Source organism: Schistocerca gregaria, chromosome 10, assembly GCF_023897955.1.
Source record: "Schistocerca gregaria isolate iqSchGreg1 chromosome 10, iqSchGreg1.2, whole genome shotgun sequence".
In the NCBI taxonomy this organism is placed as follows: Eukaryota; Metazoa; Arthropoda; class Insecta; order Orthoptera; family Acrididae; genus Schistocerca; species Schistocerca gregaria.
Window position 1 is genome coordinate 210,225,305 of NC_064929.1, and position 20,259 is coordinate 210,245,563.

Below are 20,259 nucleotides of genomic sequence, written 5' to 3' on the forward strand. Positions count from 1 at the left end.
CCGTTCCAACTTGAAAAGTGCTGAGCTGTGATGTGGTTCTAAGTGCACATTAAACTGAATGTCACAGTGAGCCAGTTTGGAGCTCACAGGAAGGCGAGGATGTACCACCTGTGATGTGACTGAGCCCAGTGTGGCTCTGTGCCATTCCAACTGCCTGTCAGGCCATTGACAGCATTATCTTTTACCTTATGTGGCCTCTTTTTTTTTTTATTTAATCACTGTTGCACTGTGTTACAACATAATTACTCATGATGTAAATAAAATAGAAAGAAACTTCCACATGGGAAAAATATATTAAAAACAAAGATTCCAAGACTTACCAAGCGGGAAAGCACCGGCAGACAGGCACATGAACAAAACACACAAACACACACACAGAATTACTAGCTTTCGCAACCAATGGTTGCTTCTTCAGGAAGGAGAGGGAAAGACGAAAGGATGTGGGTTTTAAGGGAGAGGGTAAGGAGTCATTCCAATCCCGGGAGCGGAAAGACTTCCCTTAGGGGAAAAAAAGGACAGGTGTACACTCGCACACACACACATATCCATCCGCACATACACAGGCACAAGCAGACATATTTAAATATGTCCGCACATACACATACACATACACAGACACAAGCAGACATATTTAAATATGTCTGCTTGTGTCTGTGTATGTGCGGATGGATATGTGTGTGTGTGCGAGTGTACACCTGTCCTTTTTTTCCCCTAAGGGAAGTCTTTCCGCTCCCGGGATTGGAATGACTCCTTACCCTCTCCCTTAAAACCCACATCCTTTCGTCTTTCCCTCTCCTTCCTGAAGAAGCAACCATCGGTTGCGAAAGCTAGTAATTCTGTGTGTGTGTTTGTGTGTTTTTGTTCATGTGCCTGTCTGCCGGTGCTTTCCCGCTTGGTAAGTCTTGGAACATAATTACTCAGGTGTGCATAACTTTTTCTTTTCATTTTCCACCTGTATTATTATTCTTGCTCAGTAGTGCATGGTACCACAACAGATCAATAAATAAAATAAAATTGTGTCCACTGCTTTTTTCAAAAAGTAATGAGAGGTCGGGGGGGGGGGGGGGGGGGTGGGGGGGGGGGGGAGTTTTATGTTATTAATTCTGTTTTTTGTAACGCTGCTCAAAATCATGTTGTATCCAGGATTGTACCACTATTTGGGTATATGAATAGTTAGTGCTAACCGGTGAAAACTGAGGATAGAAAAACTATATTTTCGATGTTAAGTTGCCCCATTTTTCATGGACTACAAGCAGATAAAGGCATATTATGTAGACCACAGGCAGCAGATGACTTACTTTCTATTTTCATTAAAAGTTATGAATTAATTGTCAAGTTTTTAATTTAGTACTGTTGCCTTAATTACTATCTCTTTTTTATTTCATAGACACAGAGAGATATAAAGTAATTGTGTTAAACTTGTACTATTATTTTTCTTTGATTATCTAGAATGAAAAACAATTTTGTAGTGAAATATAATTACTTTTTAACAGGAGTTTAAATAAAATTAATTTTTTGCTGACAAAACTAAAAATACTTATTTTAAAAAATCAAATGAATAATTTAGATAGGAGATGAAATAGAACATTTACCAAGAACAATGACATGATAATAGTTAATATTTCAACAACGAATTAATCCAATTGCCAATATTTATTGTCCAGTCTGTTCACAAATACTCATCCTACAATGTGTTGCTCTATAAGTTGGCTCCTTTCAGAAACAGTATCATTCAAAGACAATGCCAATCCTTTTTAAGCCACAAACCTTTCTAACTACAATAAATATTGTTGAGCTACAAATGACATGCCTAGCATACACCTTTTACTGCTTCTACATAATAAAGAACAACAGGTACAGTATTGTCTTAGCAATGCTGCACTGATTCTTACATTCTGTGTGTGTTGCTCATTTGTAACTGACAATGTTGTTATTACAATAGCACTGATTGCTTTCCCCATTTTGTATACTAATAAAATATTTCAAAGCAATGGAAATTTTACGATCCAGTGTTACTCGTTTTAAGAAGAGTTTGATTTAAAAACCGATAATCTTACCACTACTGCTATGACAAATAGATATGCCACTTTTTTATATAGTTATTAATTTAAAAAAAATAAAAATACCCGTATAATGGAAACCAAACAAATAATATAAGACACTGGTTATTTTGAATTAATCTATCAGTATAAGTTTCAATTGGTTAGTTTTTCCATCCCTAACTCATAGGCTTCCACCACAATGCGAAGGGCCGCGAAGAGGGGAAAGGTGGAGGGGGAGGGGGGGGGGGGTTCAAGGACATTTGCCCACTTCTGAAATCTAGTTGCAGTGTTTTAACTCATATTATTCTTCCGCATTTCTAGTGTCTACTGTGTGTTATTCTATTAAGTTGCAGATTCAGTATTAGCGAGCAATTCAGGAAATGCCACAGACAATTACTATACAATGTTACGCCCGACCAGCTAGCCGCCCAGCGGATTGGTGTCGAGGTCCAGTATGCCGGCCAGCTTGTGAATGGTTTTTAAGGCGGTTTTCCATCTACCACGGCAAATGAGGGCCGGTTCCCCTTATTCCACCTCAGTTACACTGTGTCAGCGATTGCTGCGCAAACACCATTTCCACATACACGTAAACCCTAATTATTCTACCACGCAATCGTTTGGGGTTACACTTATCTGGTATGAAACATTCCTGGAGGCCGAACTGCACAATAACCCTGGGTTTGGTGTGGGGCGTCGGTGGGGTGGGTGGACTGCTATGAGGTTGCGAACCACTGAGAGCTGCAGCGGAAAGAAGCCTCTCGGTTGTACAGGATGGCAGCCAGTTAGGGAATATTTTAGGGGGATTGATTAAAAAATTTATTTCAAAGGCCCAGTGAAATCTTTACAAGTTTTCTCCCAGAGTAACTTACGCTGTATCTACGTGACACAAGTCTCCTGTCTTGCAAAACCGAGGCAGCTCTGTACAGTTAAAGCTGCTGACAAGAGACACCCTGAGACCTCTACTGAAACTGCTAGCAAATTCATGCCACTGGTTTTACTCAATAGTGTGCGTGGGATACAAGTCACGTGGGTGGACACTGGAGTGTTCTGCAGTACGGAACTCAGTTGCCTCTCTCTCTTCTAATCTAGACCTCGAGCAGAACAGAAGTCTTTTCGGAAGGCAGAGCCTCTGGCTCTGCTTTCCACAACCGGCCACCAACGTAAGTTAACATGAACCACTTCCCCTTCTGTTGCCCAGTTCAGTTAGCTGTTCGACCTCCTAGACTGGCCTAAACCTGGAAATTTCTGACCCTAGGCGGGCCCCTTGTACACCTAACATTGAAATATATCCTCTTTATTGTGCCTGATTTCCTGTTGTGTCATTTAACGGCAGCCCTGGATGCCCACTCTCAAATCCTGACTGCTCAACCTCCGGCAGACTGTCGTCACGGGGCATATGTAACAACCTCCTCCCCACTTCCCTGCCTGTATACATTAACATTGGTGACCAGAAGTGGGATCATATATGTTAACATTGGTGTCAGAAGAGGGATCCTATACATTAACAACATCGTTTCTAGGGGCCAGGTTTAATGTGTACAAACAATGTTTGTCTGGCTAGCCACAAGAAAGTGTGTCACTTCATTTGTGTGGTGGTAGTTTCTGCACTGTCTCACATTAAAGCACTACTGCACAATAACATGTCAAAATGGGGAGCCGAGACAGTTTTGGGTCGCACTGAGAGATTCCCACAGTTGTCTAGCTGAATAGTGGTCCTAAATTACACTTTACGTGACCATCCAAAAATGTAGCTTTCATACAACATTCTGATCAACTTCAATTATACCAGCAACACACACACACACACACACACACACACACACACACACACGACCTCTGCCTCTGGCCACCGCTCACAGACTGGGAGGAACTGAGAGGAGTAAAAATACTGTGGGTGCAGTTGTGTAACAGAAGGCTGTGCAGTGCTGGAGTGGGAGCAGGGAATGGGTTAGAGGGACAAAGGACAGATACTAGCAAAGTTTGAGGCCAGGAGGGTTACTGGAACATACGCTGTATTGCAGGGAGAGTTTCCACCTGTGCAGCTCAGAAAAAACAGATGGCACAGATTGTGAAGCAGTCATTGAAGTGAAGAATGTTATGTTGGGCAGAGTGCTCAGCAACTGGGCGGCCCACCTCATTCTCGGGCAGAGTTTGTTGGTGGCCAGTTGTGCTGCAGACAGAAAGCCTGTTGGTTGTCATGCCCATGTAGAACACAGCATAGTGGTTGCAACTTAGCTTGCAGATCACATGACAGCTTTCACAGGTAGCCCTGCCTTTGATGGGGTAGACAGGTCTTAAATCTAGGTGTATTGCAGGGATATATGCTACAAGGCAAGGGTTTGGGAACAGGGGTTGTGCAGGATATTGTGTAGGTACAACAGGTAGCAGAATACCACTGTGGGAGGGCTGGGACAGATAGTGGGTAGGATACTCTTCATTTCAGAGCACAATGTGAGGTAGCTGAAACCCTGGCACATATTCCTCAATGCCCAAGGGATTCCAAACTTATAACCCCCTTCCCGACACCATGACCAAATATATCTTCCCTCAAAATTACTTCACCTTTGAATGCATTAACTACAAACAACTCTGTAATATGGTGATGGGCACACGCATGGCACCATTCTATGCCAAACTATTCACAGGCCATCTAAAGAAATCCTTCCATACCACCCAGAATCCCAAAATCCTCATCTGATTCAGATTCACTGACGACATCTTTGTGCTGGTTGGTTGGTTGGTTTGGGGGATAAAAGGGACCAGACTGCTATGGTCATCGGTCCCTTTTTCCAAAACTGGAAACACCCACACAGAATAAAAACGAATAATGGAGACAACAACAGATGACTCATCACAAGACAGACAGACAGAGACCAGACAAAAGGAAGTGTGCCCCGCCCTTGCCTTCGGCTCGAATTGGCACAGGGCCCGAAGGACTCAGTCCCTCCGGAGGCCTTCCGCCGCCGCTCTTATTCCATGCTAGCCATGTATCAAGACTCTGGCGTTTTTTTAACACTGACGGTTTGATGGTTGCTGGTCGTGTCGGTTATGCTCTGACTCTAGGGGACCATTGCAAACAACTTTTTTTGCCGGCTGGCTGCAGCGTTTTCACTGCTGAACTGGTTGCCATCTTTCGTGCCCTAGAGTATATCCTCTCCCGCTCAGGTGATTCCTTCGTTATCTGTAGTGACTCCCTGAGCAGTTTACGAGCTATCGACCAGTGTTCCTCTCGCTCTCGTCTGATGATCGCTGTCCAGGACTCCCTCCATGCTCTTGCCCGTTGCCGCCGCTCTGTGGTCTTTGTGTGGGCCCCAGGCCATGTTGGGATACCCGGCAGTGAACATGTAGACCGCCTGGCGAAAGAGGCAACCAGTAAACCATCTCTGGACATTGGCCTCCCGGCGACTGATTTGCAAGCAATCTTATGCAGAGGGGCCCAGAAAGGAGGTGGAAGAGGGAAAACCCCAAGACCGGAGAGAAGCTCTCTGACGCGGACTGCGATTGTACAACCCGACCGGGGCCGTCGTTCTGGGAGATGGATGACCGACTGTAGGAACAGAAGACGATAGTGGGATGCGTGGACAAGCTACAAACATGCGTAGTATAAGTGGCCAGTAAACGTTGGCGCTGTAATCGGAGTGGAGGGACAGCTGCCTCCACAAGCATGCTGTCCACAGGGCTGGTCAGGAAAGCACCAGTGCCAAGTCGGATCCTGCTGTGAAGAATTGGGTCCAGCACCCTTTCTAAATCTACTGAGGGTCTCACTGAGGCCTTCACAGACCAAAATTACCCTCCCAATCTGGTACAGAAACAGATCTCCTGTGCCTTATTCTCCAGCCACCCACCACCTTCCAAAGCCCCTTTGTCTGGCCTAAAAGGATTATTCCCATTGTGACTCTGTGCAACCCAGGACTGGAGCAACTGAATCACGATCTCCACCAAAGCTTCAACTACATGTAGCATGTAGTTATGCCCCCTGAAATGAAGAATATCCTACCTGCTATCTTTCAACCCCCCCCCCCCCTCCCACCACCACCACCACAACAGTATTCTGCTGCTCACCCAACCTACCTAATATCCTTGTCCCTACTCCACCCTGTTACCAATTCCTTTCCTCATGGTTCATATCCCTGTAACAGACCTGCATGCAATACCTGTCTTACATATTCTCCAACCACCACCACCTACTCCACTACGATCAAAAGCATCACTTTTCCCATCAACGGCAGAGCTACTTGTGAAAGAAGCCGTGTGATCTACAAGCTAAGCTGCAACCACAATGGCGCATTCTATGTGGGACTGAAAACCAACAAGCTGTCTGTTTGCACAAATGGCTACATACAAACTGCTGGACCACCCAGTTGCTGAGTACACTGGCCAACACAAAGTTCTTCACATCAATGATTGCTCCATCAACATCAGCTCTTCTGAACTGCGCAAGTGTGACTTTTTCCACCTCGCACTCCAGCACTACACAGCACCCACAGTCTTTTTACATATCTCCTTTACGACTTTCCCCACCCTCCTCCCTTCTGGCTGCCCATCTTGGCCATATATGCTCCCACGAGCAACACTTTACTGTCCCCCACAACTATTACACTATCACTCCCCCTCCTCACCTGAGCCTAGTCCTTACCTCCACCATCCCAGATTGCTCCTCCTTATCAAGCACAGCTGCTTGCAGTCCAGCCTTGGTGGCCAGAGACAGTGGTCGTGTGTGTCACTTGTGCTTGCACGAATACGTACGTGTGTGTGTGTGTGTGTGTGTGTGTGTGTGTGTGCGTAAAAACCTCTCTTGTTTAGCAGTCTTTCTGTTGTGCCTGTTTGTGACTCAATATGTCCACTACATGCTAAGTAGCGTTCATTCCTTTTCATAATATTGTCATTGTGTTTTATCAAAGTAATTTATTTGAAAAATACACTGAGTGAATAAATATCAATTGCTTTGGACACAATTGTCAAATTTAATTCTTCAGGCACAATATCTCTTCAAATTCTACGACTAAGTTGTACGAATAATGGCAATTTAGAATTTTGTCATCACTCGGATAAATTTCTGCGAACACCCACTGAGGTATCTACAGTTTAATGTGCACTCCAATCAAAGCACAACCCAGCCTCTTCTTACATTAACAAGTCACTGTCAGAGGTGATGAGTGACACGAAAGTCCTCATACTGATCACAGACGAACTCAGTATCACGGGATTTGTCACCTGGAATGTCAGCACTGAGCCACTGCTCTACACGAGCAATAAGAAGTTACAGAATGAAAACAGACTTTGGGCTGTGACTCTCCAGTCATTCTCACAGCTGGCCAACTGATGTGTCACCCGAATATCTTTGCCAGTCTATGTAGAGTTTCTGTTACCTGAGGTAAGAGATACTCTGCTACCCTTCCAAAAATTGAATGGAGCACACACAAACTGCAAAGTTTTTTTCGTGTGCTGTGCTGAAATCTGTTTCAAAACGATCTAATGCATAGAAGGTAGCAGTGAGGGAGGGATCTAGTTATACAATTACTCAGATGTACTCACACTGTCGGGTGGAAGACGAGCGCACGGACACTCTTCTTGTGGTTGGTCAATGTGGCCCTCGACTTGCCAGCGGCCAAGTCCCACAGCCTTATAGTGCAATCGTGGCTGCCGGTCACAATCTGTACAGAAAGAGCGAACGAAATCCATCAATTGGATAATGAGAACAAAGTACACTGAAAAGTGTGATGAGTAATTTACTTTTTTAATGCTGAGAGAAAAAATTAACAGTAAAGTACAATTACGACCACAAAATCATTACAAAAGTCTTCAGACCGAGCGAAAGAAATCTGTCACTTGGATAATGAGAACAAAGTACACTGAAAAGTGTGATGAGTAATTTACTTTTTTAATGCCAAGAGAAAAAATTAATAGTAAAGTACAATTACGACCACAAAATCATTACAAAAGTCCTCAGGAGTGAAAATCCTTACAAGCATCAGCAAGCCTCGTTTGTATACACACTTGCCTTCTTTTCAGTTTCTCCATTTCTCTCACTACTGATTTTCTCTCAGCACATTCCGAAATGCACTGCATCAGCTATTCCATTTAAATATGAGGGTTGTACCAAAAGTAAGGTTCCCATATTTTTTACAAATAGAAAATACTGTTTATTGTTATTAATGTATACATTGTTGAAAAGCTTACACTTTTGTCTATTTTTCAACATACTCTCCAATTTTTTTGACACCCTTTTGAGGACAGTCCTCCAGCTTTTGCATTCCTAAGTTGAAGAAGTCTCCCGCCAACTCATTGAGGACACGTGTGACCTCTGCTAGGACTTCATCATCGCTCTGGAAGTGTTTGCCACCTAAGTGTTCCTTTAGCTTGGGGAAGAGGTGATAATTGCTGTATGGGGGATAGGGCATAACAGCCCATCCAAATTTCTTCAAAAGCTCCTTTGTTTGATGGGCGGCACGGGGTCATGTGTGGTCGTGAAGAAGCACTACTGCCTCCATCAGTCATCCTCTGAGACGATTCTGGATTGCTCACCGGAGTTTGGTCCCAAAACACAGTCGCCATAACCTTTCCTGCCGACTGTGTTTGTTGGAGTTTCTTTGGTGGCAGTGAAGCGGAGTGACACCACTGATGAAATTGTTGTTTTGTTTTGTGGGTGTAATGAAACACCCACATTTCATCTCCCATGATGACAGAGTTCAACAACTTCTCCTTGTTGCCTCCCCCTCCTCACACTGTTGAAGAAACCTGTGAGCCAGTCAAGGTGTTGATCCTTGTGTCCATCAATCAGCATCTGGGGGACCCAGCGAGCACACATCTTGTGAAAACCCAATGTTTCTGTTAAAGTTCTTTCAATAGTGCTGTTCATGGACAGGGATCCACCGATCTTTGAGAATATTAACAGTTTTGAATAGAGTTAATTGTCTCTGACACTGCACTTGTCGACATTATAACCAGTGTCACAAAAGTTTTAAAAAAATTTGATAATAAGAAAGCTTTAAAATTTTTATTTGCATCATCTGTCCTCCATATCATGAACTTCTTTCCAGACGTTTATTCTCATAAATACAAAATAATTATTTGCTTGTACTTAACTGAAAAATAATATAACCAACATTATCTGTACTCTGGTTCAAACATTATGTCTAAAGTTAAATCTTCAAATTTCTGGATAATATAATGAATTGCTTTGCAATTGATAGAAAAGGCATTCACTTGTGTGTAACAGCAGTTACTGGAAAAATCTGAATGCTGTATTAATTGATCCATTTACCTTCTGTGTTCAGAAGCCTACATCAGGAATGGAGATCAGTGTTTAATGTCCTGTTGACAATGGGGTCATTTGGAGATGGAGCACAAGTGCAGATTAGGGAAGGATGGAGAAGGAAATCGGCCGTTCCCTTTCTAAGGAACCATCTCGGCATCTGCCTGAATCCAAGTCCAGTGTGCTAATCACTGTGCTACCCCACTTGGTGCCACATCAGGAACAACTTGGCAGAAAATCCTAAGAAATTTTGGTCCTACGTCAAAGCGGTAGGTGGATCAAAACAAAATGTCCAGACACACTGTGACCAAAATGGTACTGAAACAGAGGATGACAGACTAAAGGCCGAAATACTAAATGTCTTCTTCCAAAGCTGTTTCACAGAGGAAGACTGCACTGTGCTTCCTTCTCTAGATTGTCGCACAGTTGACAAAATATAGATATCGAAATAGACGACAGAGGGATAGAGAAACAATTAAAATCACTCAAAAGAGGAAAGGCCGCTGGTCCTGATGGGATACCAGTTCGATTTTACACAGAGTACGCAAAGGAACTTGCCCCCCTTCTTGCAGCGGTGTACCATAGGTCTCTAGAAGAGCAAAGCGTTCCAAAGGATTGGAAAAGGGCACAGGTCATCCCCGTTTTCAAGAAGGGACGTCGAACAGATGTGCAGAACTATAGACCTATATCTCTAATGTCGATCAGTTGTAGAATTTTGGAACACGTATTATGTTCGAGTATAATGTCTTTTCTGGAGACTAGAAATCTACTCTGTAGGAATCAGCATGGGTTTCGAAAAAGACAGTCGTGTGAAACCCAGCTCGCGCTATTCGTCCACGAGACTCAGAGGGCCTTAGACACAGGTTCACAGGTAGATGCCGTGTTTCTTAACTTCCGCAAGGCGTTTGACACAGTTCCCCACAGTCGTTTAATGAACAAAGTAAGAGCATACGGACTATCAGATCAATTGTGTGATTGGATTGAGGAGTTCTTAGATAACAGAACGCAGCATGTCATTCTCAATGGAGAGAAGTCTTCCGAAGTAAGAGTGATTTCAGGTGTGCCGCAGGGGATTGTCATAGGACCGTTGCTATTCACAATATACATAAATGACCTGGTGGATGACATCGGAAGTTCACTGAGGCTTTTTACAGATGATGTTGTGGTGTATCGAGAGGTTGCAACAATGGAAAATTGTACTGAAATGCAGAAGGATCTGCAGCGAATTGACGCATGGTGCACGGAATGGCAATTGAATCTCAATGTAGACAAGTGTAAAGTGCTGCGAATACATAGAAAGATAGGTCCCTTATCATTTAGCTACAAAATAGCAGGTCAGCAACTGGAAGCAGTTAATTCCATAAATTATCTGGGAGTACACATTAGGAGTGATTTAAAATGGAATGATCATATAAAGTTGTTCGTCGGTAAAGCAGATGCCAGATTGAGATTCATTGGAAGAATCCTAAGGAAATGCAATCCGACAACAAAAGAAGTAGGTTACAGTACGCTTGTTCGCCCACTGCTTGAATACTGCTCAGCAGTGTGGGATCCGCACAAGATAGGGTTGATAGAAGAGATAGACAAGATCCAACGGAGAGCAGCGCGCTTCGTTACAGGATCATTTAGTAATCGCGAAAGCATTACGGAGATGACAGATAAACTCCAGTGGAAGACTCTGCAGGAGAGACGCTCAGTAGCTCGGTACGGACTTTTGTTAAAGTTTCGAGAACATACCTTCACCAAAGAGTCAAGCAGTATATTGCTCCCTCCTACGTATATCTCGCGGAGAGAACATGAGGATAAAATCAGAGAGATTAGAGCCCACACAGAAGCATACCGACAATCCTTCTTTCCACGTACAATACGAGACTGGAATAGAAGGGAGAACCGATAGAGGTACTAAGGGTACCCTCCGCCACACACCGTCAGGTGGCTTGCCGAGTATGGATGTAGATGTAGATGTAGATGTAGAACAGCTAGCAGCAGTGTGGGACAAGTGAGGTAGCTGTCAAAAAGGCAGAAGTAAATTACTAGCACACTCAATTAACACCAGTCTGCTAAAGCTTGTTCGTACCCACATGGACGTAACTCAATCACCAGGAGTCACTGGTCTCGTAACATTTGTGTGGTACACTGATAGGGAATGGTGTTGCATCATTAATTGGCATACTACTGACAGTAACTTTCTGTTCCTTAAATGTAAATAATCACCTGCAGGAGGAGTGACTAAACACATTCTTTTTTTTTTAATTTTCAGGGATTCTCAGTATCTTATTGTGTGTGTATTTTCAGCATTGAATTTCAAGACATTCTCGTCTGTTGTACAAAGTACAAGTACTATATCACAAACCTATGCAGGCAAATCTATTTTTACAATTTGAGAAGAATAGTGATGTCCATACCTATGACACTACAAGAAAAAGTGACATTAATCAATCATTATTAAAAACGTCAGTGGCTCAGAAGTTCACTATGCATTGACAAAAATTGTTGATCATCTGCTCGATAATATAATATGACTGACAAGTAATAAAGCAAGTTTTAATTTAATTTAAAATAATTTCTTCTGGAGACCTCCTCTTATCCCATACACAAATTTTTATTTTTAAACGCGCAGTGTGCAAAAAATCTAGTTTCTAGTGTAGTTGCACAAGTACGACTAAAAAATAGTATTGTCATTAATGTTAAATTTATGTCAAGTTTGCGATTTAGGAACACGTACGTAGCTAGTGCACAGTCAATCACTAAAACTAGTTACATATAAATATTCTGTGAACTGGCTCAGTCCACGTCATTGCACTAAAAAATAATTCAGATTATCTATGCAACATGTAACTACGTAACTAATAAGCCAGCTAACTATTAACAACCTTCACACTCTGCTGGCACCCTTAAGGCTTTGATACACAGGGCACACTGGGTTCCAGACAAGGAATCACCGCACGACAAACCTACACTCGGAGGAGAGCATCTTCAAATCAAATGCATATTTCCGGCAACACATTCACAAGGTGTTCGACATATGACCGAGGATGCACGTTCACAACTGCAAGGACGAGTGCGATACGTTGGGTCGACTACATTTCTGCTGTATTCAGGTGCTCTTTTCTCGAAGGTAGGCCAGATACTTGAGATATGCAATATCGGAGTGATCTTCCACTCTCCTGTGAAGACTGCAGCCCTACTCGGTTTTGCGAGGGCTGTTCACCTCTTCAAAAGACTGGTGCGTACCAGATTCCTCTCAGGAGGAATGGCAATAATAAATGTGTAGGCTTCTGTGGGCACAGCCAGTTAACGTAAAAGCATTTTTAAGTGTCCATATTATCCAGTAATAGTTGTTTTAGTATCCTGAAAAAGAGTTCATCAGATGAACATCAACAAAAATAAAACAAGGGTAGTGGAATATAGTTGAACTAAATCAAGTGACACTGAAGCAATTAGATTTGGGAATGGCACATTAAAACTAAGACAATGAGTTCTGCTTCACTGATGGTGGCCAAAGTAGAGAGGGTATAAAATTTAGACTGGCGTCAGAAAGAAAGGCATTACTGAAAACGAGAAATTTGTTAACATCTAATATAAATTCAAGTTTTACAAAGTCTTTTATGAAGGTATTTGTGTGGAGCATAGCTTTGCACGGAAGTGACATGTGGTCAACAAACAGTTCAAATGAGAAGAGAAGCATTCAAAATGAGGTGCTACAAAAGAATGCTGAAGATCTGGTGAGTAAGTCAAATAACTAATGAGGAGGAACTGAACTGAATTGGTGGGAAAAGAAATTTATGGGAGAACCTGAGTAAAAGACGGGAAAAGTTGATATGACACATTCTGGAGCATAAAGGAACTGTTAGTTCAGTAATGAAGAAAAATGTGGAGAATAAAAACTACAGATGGGCACCAAGATTTGAATACATTACGCAGGTTCAAATGAACGAAGGTTGCTGAGGTTATTCGGAAATGAAGATACTTGCACAGGATAGAGGAGTACAGAGAACTGCACCATGCCAGTCTTCGGGCTGAAGATTGCAGCAGCAGCAGCAGCAGCAACAACAACAACAACAACAGTTGTTTTACAATATGGTGTGGCACCATACCTAGAAAACTTTTACATTAATTATAGCAGTTTGTACATTGGCAAAATGACACAAAATGTTCACGAGAGACGCATCTGGCGAAGACAGTACTCCTGCCTGTTACAGAAGAAGTTAGCAGCAATGGACCTCTGTCTCACTGTATGGACTACCCCAAAAATCTACCAGTCTCGAGAGTGGAAGTTAGATCTCTGAATATGATATTGCAGTGTCTGAGTTGTTCAGAAGTATGCTGCAATGTTCCTTCTGCGCAACACAGGTACTGCAATATTGTATTTATTTGTTGACACTAAGGAAATGTCTCCCCTACACAGGAATGTACATAATGGATATATGAGTCCAGGTCGTAGACACTCAATTGACGACATATGGAAGTTTGTATCTGGCCATGACACATTTTCGGACAGCCTAATGGAAAGGCCCTCGTGATAAGTGGGACTTCTAGGTTCAAGTCCCTGTGTGGCGCATATTTTCATTGTCATCATTCCATTATATAGTTGATGGTTGTCCATATTTGCAACTGTGAATAGATTTCATATAAATCTTTCAATGTTTATACATGAACTTAAAAATTATGTTTGTAGAAAAAAACAATATGGTCTATGGCAGGGCCGGCCAAATGCTGATGCTGCACAGTGTGCAAACATGCGGAAGTGCTGCACATGTGCGACAGCGACACCTGTATTAGACGTGTCATAAATGAACGGCGGCAGCTCCACTTCCCTGTTTATGGGGTACAAGCAAGAGCGCAACATACTCAGTCTCGTTTACCCCTGGTAACCGTAACCTTAACAGAGAAGTACTGAGAAATGGCAAGTACTGTGTAAAAGCAAAGGATGTCATTTAAAAATGACTGGGAACTGCAATTCTTTTTTGTAGCAGTTGGTGAAAACTCACAATGTTTGCTGTGTCGCCGAATAATAGATGGCCAGCGTAAGTTTTAAATTGAAAGACACTACAATACATATCACAAAGACGAGTGTAGTGCACTTAACAGTGAAGAACAGCAAGCAAAATTATTTGTCCTTAAGAAAATGGATGAGACACATCAACTCGGTTATCATTTCTCATGACCAGTGATAAACGTGTTTGGATTTATTCCTTTCATAATTAAAAACTATTGTTCACTAACTGTGCATTATTGCCTCATTCTGCTCCATGTTACATTATTATCAAGAAAGTTGATCATTAAACCGATTGTTCCAATGTATACTTACATTTAGGGTTTTTTTTTTTTTTTTAAAAATCTGTGAACGGCTACGCTCAGCTGAAGTCGATAAAACATAACATTCATCTAATTGTCGGTTATTATGCAGATTTCAGACGTAACTGATAAAAGATATAGCAATAATGGTATTTCAATAACAAGTGATCATCGAGAGGTCTGCGGTTATCATTCTGTTCAGAGGTCAGTGAGACAGAAATTATGTGGGTGTAACTGAGGGCACCAAAAATTAGTTATAGGAAACCTTGCATTAGTTTAATGTTATTTGAAATCATGAATAAGGTTTGTTGAAAGTCGCTAAGTGCTCTCTTTGTTAAATAAATACTAGATCAAAAACATTACGCGTATTTACGTGTCGTCAGTCAAGCAGCATTAATAAAAACCCACGGTTGTTAACTGTATTACTTATCTTACTGGGTTAAACTGTTAACATAAAAGTAGACGTCTCAATGAGTAGACTGTGACAGTATTTTAAATGTTTAATACGTGAAATACCTTCCCATGGTTGGATTGCAAGCTGCGGAAAGAGCACTAGAATGCGCTGGTACACGGTATCCCAGCAGGTGGATAAAGCGACATCTGTGCGTAGAAACATGCACTACATGAACACTAACGGCTGTGGCGTGCACGCTGTGACCAGCGAGTTGCACATGTGCAGGAGCACCGCACACATGCAGAATTTCTAGCCGGCCCTGGTCTATGGCAAGCTAGGCCACAAGTATGAGGATTGTAAGGACCCCATAAATGGGTCAATGGTGCACTACACATCAGAGGCCACTAACTAGATGACTGACAGTGTGTGGAATGCATATAACTTTTGTTTAACTAATTAATGGAAAATATCATATAAAGATGTGCAACAATTACTAACAAAGAGATAGAGGGGCTGGCCAGTACTTACCTCAGCTCAGTACAGAAGAATATCTATTCTCTTTGGCTTCCCTCTGACAACCATGCCTCCATCCTTGCTACCCTCCCTGTTTCCCTTTCCCTGTTGCTTCATAACCTGGGTTGTGAGTAACTAAATCCACTTTCCCTTCTTCCCTTTCTTTCCCCTCTCTCCTCCCTGATGAAGGAACATTTATTCCAAAAGCTAGGAACTTAAATTTTCGGTTGATTTTTGTGTTTCTATCGGCTGTACTGAGCTGAGGTAAGTACTGGCCAGCCCCTCTATCTCTTTGTTAGTAATTGTATAACTTTTGTTTAGCTTACATGACTATCCATTCATTCTGAATAATGATAGCTGAAGGACACCCCAAAGTATTACGATGAGATTAAAAGAAATAACACCCCCAGGGATCAAAAAGATTAAAATCCTACTGATTGAGTGCCAAAGAATGTGAACAAAGTGCCGGATGTTGAAGCCTTCTAAGAAACAGTGGAACTCGTACATACTACCAACAGCAAACTGGTTGAAACATGCAACTGATAGCAGTGAGATATTTGTGGTAAAGGCATAAACTTGTATTTGGACCTTTCTATCAACTAACAGATGTAACCAAGAACTTTAGAGACAACCTCATTTCAATGGTAAGCATGTTCCTTTCTCATTCTGTCATCATAAGGCAGAATAACTGTCTTTCTAAGTAGTTATCTTGGCATTACAACCTGTGAAACAGAACTAAATGCCTTCTCTGAAAACTACTTAGAACCGATAATTTGGAAGCTCACTCATGACACAAATGTACTGGATCTAATTGCAATAATAAGACTCGACCTCTTTCAGGCAGTTCCCACTGAAACTGGTACAGAATATTACGTGATGGAGAGGCAGTAGCACTTTATCTCAAAGAGCAACTCGTAACATCTCACTGTGGGCAGGAGTGAGTAGAACTGAGGGCCAAGTTTAGAAGAATTGTTCACCAAACACTAGGTATATATGTACCTAGTACGATAGCTCACGAAGGAAGAGACCCTCCACGGTACACAGTCACAGTAAAGAAACTTATAGGGGAATCGCATATCATCTCAATACGGAACACACAGTAGTTACAAATTCTACTGAGGAGTCACCATCTCCAATACTGGCTGGTCAAGGAAATGGATTACAACAAATGAGCACTTCATTCTCGTGCACTTGTGAGATACAACAAGCAGTCAACACGAACCTGTGGCTCGGCGGACTGGCAGATGACAGAGGCAACTGTGTTGGTATGGCCAGTAAGGGTGTGCACGTTCGCCTTGGTGCGCATGTCCCAGATGCGGCACGTCGCATCTCGGCCCGCTGTCGCCAGCACGTCGATGTTAGGGTGCAGTGCCAATGTGTAGACAGCACTCAGGTGGCCGTGGTAGTGCCGGATTACCTGCAAATTCAAAACCAGGAATGTCATAAAAGCAGACGATCCTCCTATTTAAAAAACTGATTTGTATTGAACAGGAGACAATGCTTTGATGTGACACCACCTCCTAGTCCATTAAGAGGTGTGGTGGGTTTGGGAAAGAGTACAGCAGGGGATCAGTCAGGTCCTTTTCGAGGGCCATTCCTGTTAAACCTAGATTACTAAACCCTAGAAAAGATTATGACTGTACTAGGATATAAAATGAGACATTTTGTTCTTAATTTGATATTAACATACTACTGGAAATCTACTTCCTCTGAATAAAATCTGGATTAGTAAATTTTACGGTGGTTTAGCAGCAACATAACATTTCCTTCCTACAATATTCTAGGATTAAGTGATTGTCAGAAACTGGATAAGACCTAAATCCAGACAGTGTTCAAACTGAACTCCTGTCAAAATTAAAGCCCTTATCTTAATAACTGACTGGGTTGACAGTTTGCACTTTTTTATGTCTACCAGTTTGTATGATAAAAAATTAAAAATAAATGGCCTAGCAGAGAAGGCACGAACTATGTAGTTATAATTAAACTGATGTAGTTCTATAAACTGCTGTGGAGGCTGTATATGTCGCAGGATGCTGAAACAATGTGGTATTTTCATTAATCAGTACACTTGAAGAGTATGCAAAAAAAAATTCTAGTTTCACTTTCTCCCATTATGTGAAAATATGGTGCTCTAAGCAGTCAGAGTGTGAAATATTTCTTGTTTTGATGTCAGTAAGCTGTCTGTAACTTGTCGATGTAAGTATATTTCTTTTGCAAAGCGACTGTTGGTGTACAGGGTTAAGAATATTTAAGTTTTCCATACAGAATGCAGTGGCTATTGAGAAGAAAGACTGCGTACTGACGTTAAAGTTGTTTTATCGGAAGGGCACCAACACAAGCACAGCACTGCAGGAATATACCCAAAGGAAACACCCGTGAAGAGGCCCTTATCAATAAATGGGGTAAGAACATGACCAAGAAATTTTAAGAAGCAGATAAATTATGTGGTGCAGCATGGAGAGGGAAGCAGCCCATTCCCATGGCAGCTGCTGTAGCTATAGTTGACGGTGCAACACGTGCCTCAGATTCTGCAGCCAGTGATCGAGCTGTGTCACGAGAATTGTCTCTCCGACGGTCAACAGCTCAAAAGATTTTGTGGCGGATTTTACACTGGTATCCCTACAAGATTCAAAATGCATGTCTTCTGTTTTTTAGCACACGTGGAAATGGATTGGATGAGATGAGATGTGGCTAGGAAATATCCTTTGGAAACACAAGGCACATTTTACTCTGTACAGTGCTGTGAATACACAGAACTGTTGCATATAGGGTTCTACCCCACCATATGTTGTACAGGAACATACACTGCAACTGTGTGGTACGATTTCACAAGTTCCTTCACTCTCAGTCCATTTCTGTTTGAGGAGGTGAAACCTCATGGGAACGTTAGTTGTACAGTGACATCTGCACGCTATAAGGACCTCCTTGTGCAACATGTGATTCAACCTTTGCAAGAACACAGCTGTGTCCACACCACTACTTTTATGCAAGATGAGGTGACACCACATTTCACTTGCCAGGTGAAAGATTTGCTTCGGGAAACCTTCGGTAGTGACCGCATCATCTCTAGGCGAGTTCAAGATGTGTGGCTTTCCAGATCCACTGACCTAAATCTGTGTGACTACTTGTGGGTATATCTGAGAGACTGTGTCTATCAGGGTTGTATCCTGACTCTTCCTGATATAAAGAAACAGCACACAATGACATATCACTCTGATAACACCAAATGTTCTGCGAGGAACTGTCGACTGTGCCATGCTACGGATGCAGCATGTTGTTGAGCCGGGAGACCGTACTGAAAACGTGTTGTGGATCGTGAGGAAATCCTTATAAATGTGCTAGAACCACCATCATCATGTGTGTGACTGTTGCTCCATTTTCCTGCAGCTCATCACATTCTGGCTGCTTACAACACCATATTTTCACCTGTGCCACAAAGTGGAAATTTTATACCTATGACGCTTCAGCATCCTGCGATGTATACAGCCCGCACTGCAGCACCTGAAACACTGTCGGGTTAATAATAAGTGCCTGGTATTAACAACACAATAGTTGTAAACAAGTAAGTAACAATAATGGTGAAAAGATGAACTTGTCCACAGACAAGGGCTGCAAATGAGCTAATGGAGGTAGGGGGAAAGCATTCTGGTAGCAATGCAGTCAACTGTATTCCAACACTGAACAGACAGATATCCCACTTGCCTTACAGGTGGGGTGCATTCAGCTTCACCACACAGTTTTATGCATCTCTTAGCGCAAGTGTACATAAACTCACTCACCTTATTGTACTCAAGATCCCAGCACTTGACCTGGCGGTCCTCACCGCAGCTGAAGAGGTATGGGTGGCGCGCCGACACGGCCAGCCCACGCACGCTGCTGATGTGGCCCGTAAGGGACACTTTCAACTGCCCAGATGCCAGGTCCCAGATCTGAAAATTTTGTGTGCAAACTTACAGGTTAATTTTGAACCACAATATTTTATGTATAATTGGACCTGTGTTAGTGCTATTAGAAAATACCGGCCTTTTGCCAGTGGCTTCAGTTGTGGAAGTATATGCTATGTATATTTCACATATTTTTAATGTGTTTCACATATATCTGTACCCGTATTTCATCTATAGCTGTATCTGCATATTAAAATTCATTATGTAGTTTCACCTCAATCCTGAGAAATGTATTTATCTGTGTGGCATAATATTCGGTTCCCAAACACTATGGCAAATGACACAAATAAGGACAGATTGAGCTTCGCAGTTTTAAAGTATTCCGAAGAAGTAAATACATGATAGTAATTTCTACAGGTCATTTTTTAACATTTTTACATGTCCTCTTTCTGATCCCCATCCCACTCCTAGGTGCAGTAGGGGTATCTTTTTCCTACAGCATTTTTTTATACAAATGATGGGTCATGTCTATATCATAATTGGTTGAAAGTGCTCTGCTTTTTACCCTCATCTCTACAGGAGGTACAGGGGTCTTATCCCCGCAGCGTTTCAGATCTGGGCCAGTGACAGTCACAGCGATACTTCTCTAGTGCTCAAAGGTTCGCAATACGACAATTTCACAGAGTCAGTGGGAAGATACGTTCACTTAACTAATGAGAGGTGACATAACAGGCAACTAATTTCTAGTGCCAAAATAGAAACAATTCTCTTCTTCGCTATTGTCACAAACATTTGGCAGTTTTTTTCTGAATGCGTCAAGAACTGTGAGGTGGTTGTTAAGTTGGGATATATTAGTAAAGAACAAATTGCCAC

The 20,259-nt window shown here is 42.2% G+C and overlaps 1 protein-coding gene across 1 annotated transcript in view; it reads right to left on the reverse strand.

Annotated features, from left to right (window-relative positions):
• LOC126293348 (pleiotropic regulator 1) overlaps positions 1–20,259 on the reverse strand; it is a 38,279-nt gene that overhangs the window by 6,973 nt on the left and 11,047 nt on the right. Inside the window, exons 6-8 of the mRNA XM_049986542.1 lie at positions 19,282–19,431; positions 16,725–16,919; positions 7,578–7,696 (exon numbers count right to left, since the gene is read on the reverse strand). Coding sequence (XP_049842499.1) covers positions 7,578–7,696; positions 16,725–16,919; positions 19,282–19,431 — 464 coding nt within the window. The remainder of the gene's footprint in view (positions 1–7,577; positions 7,697–16,724; positions 16,920–19,281; positions 19,432–20,259) is intronic.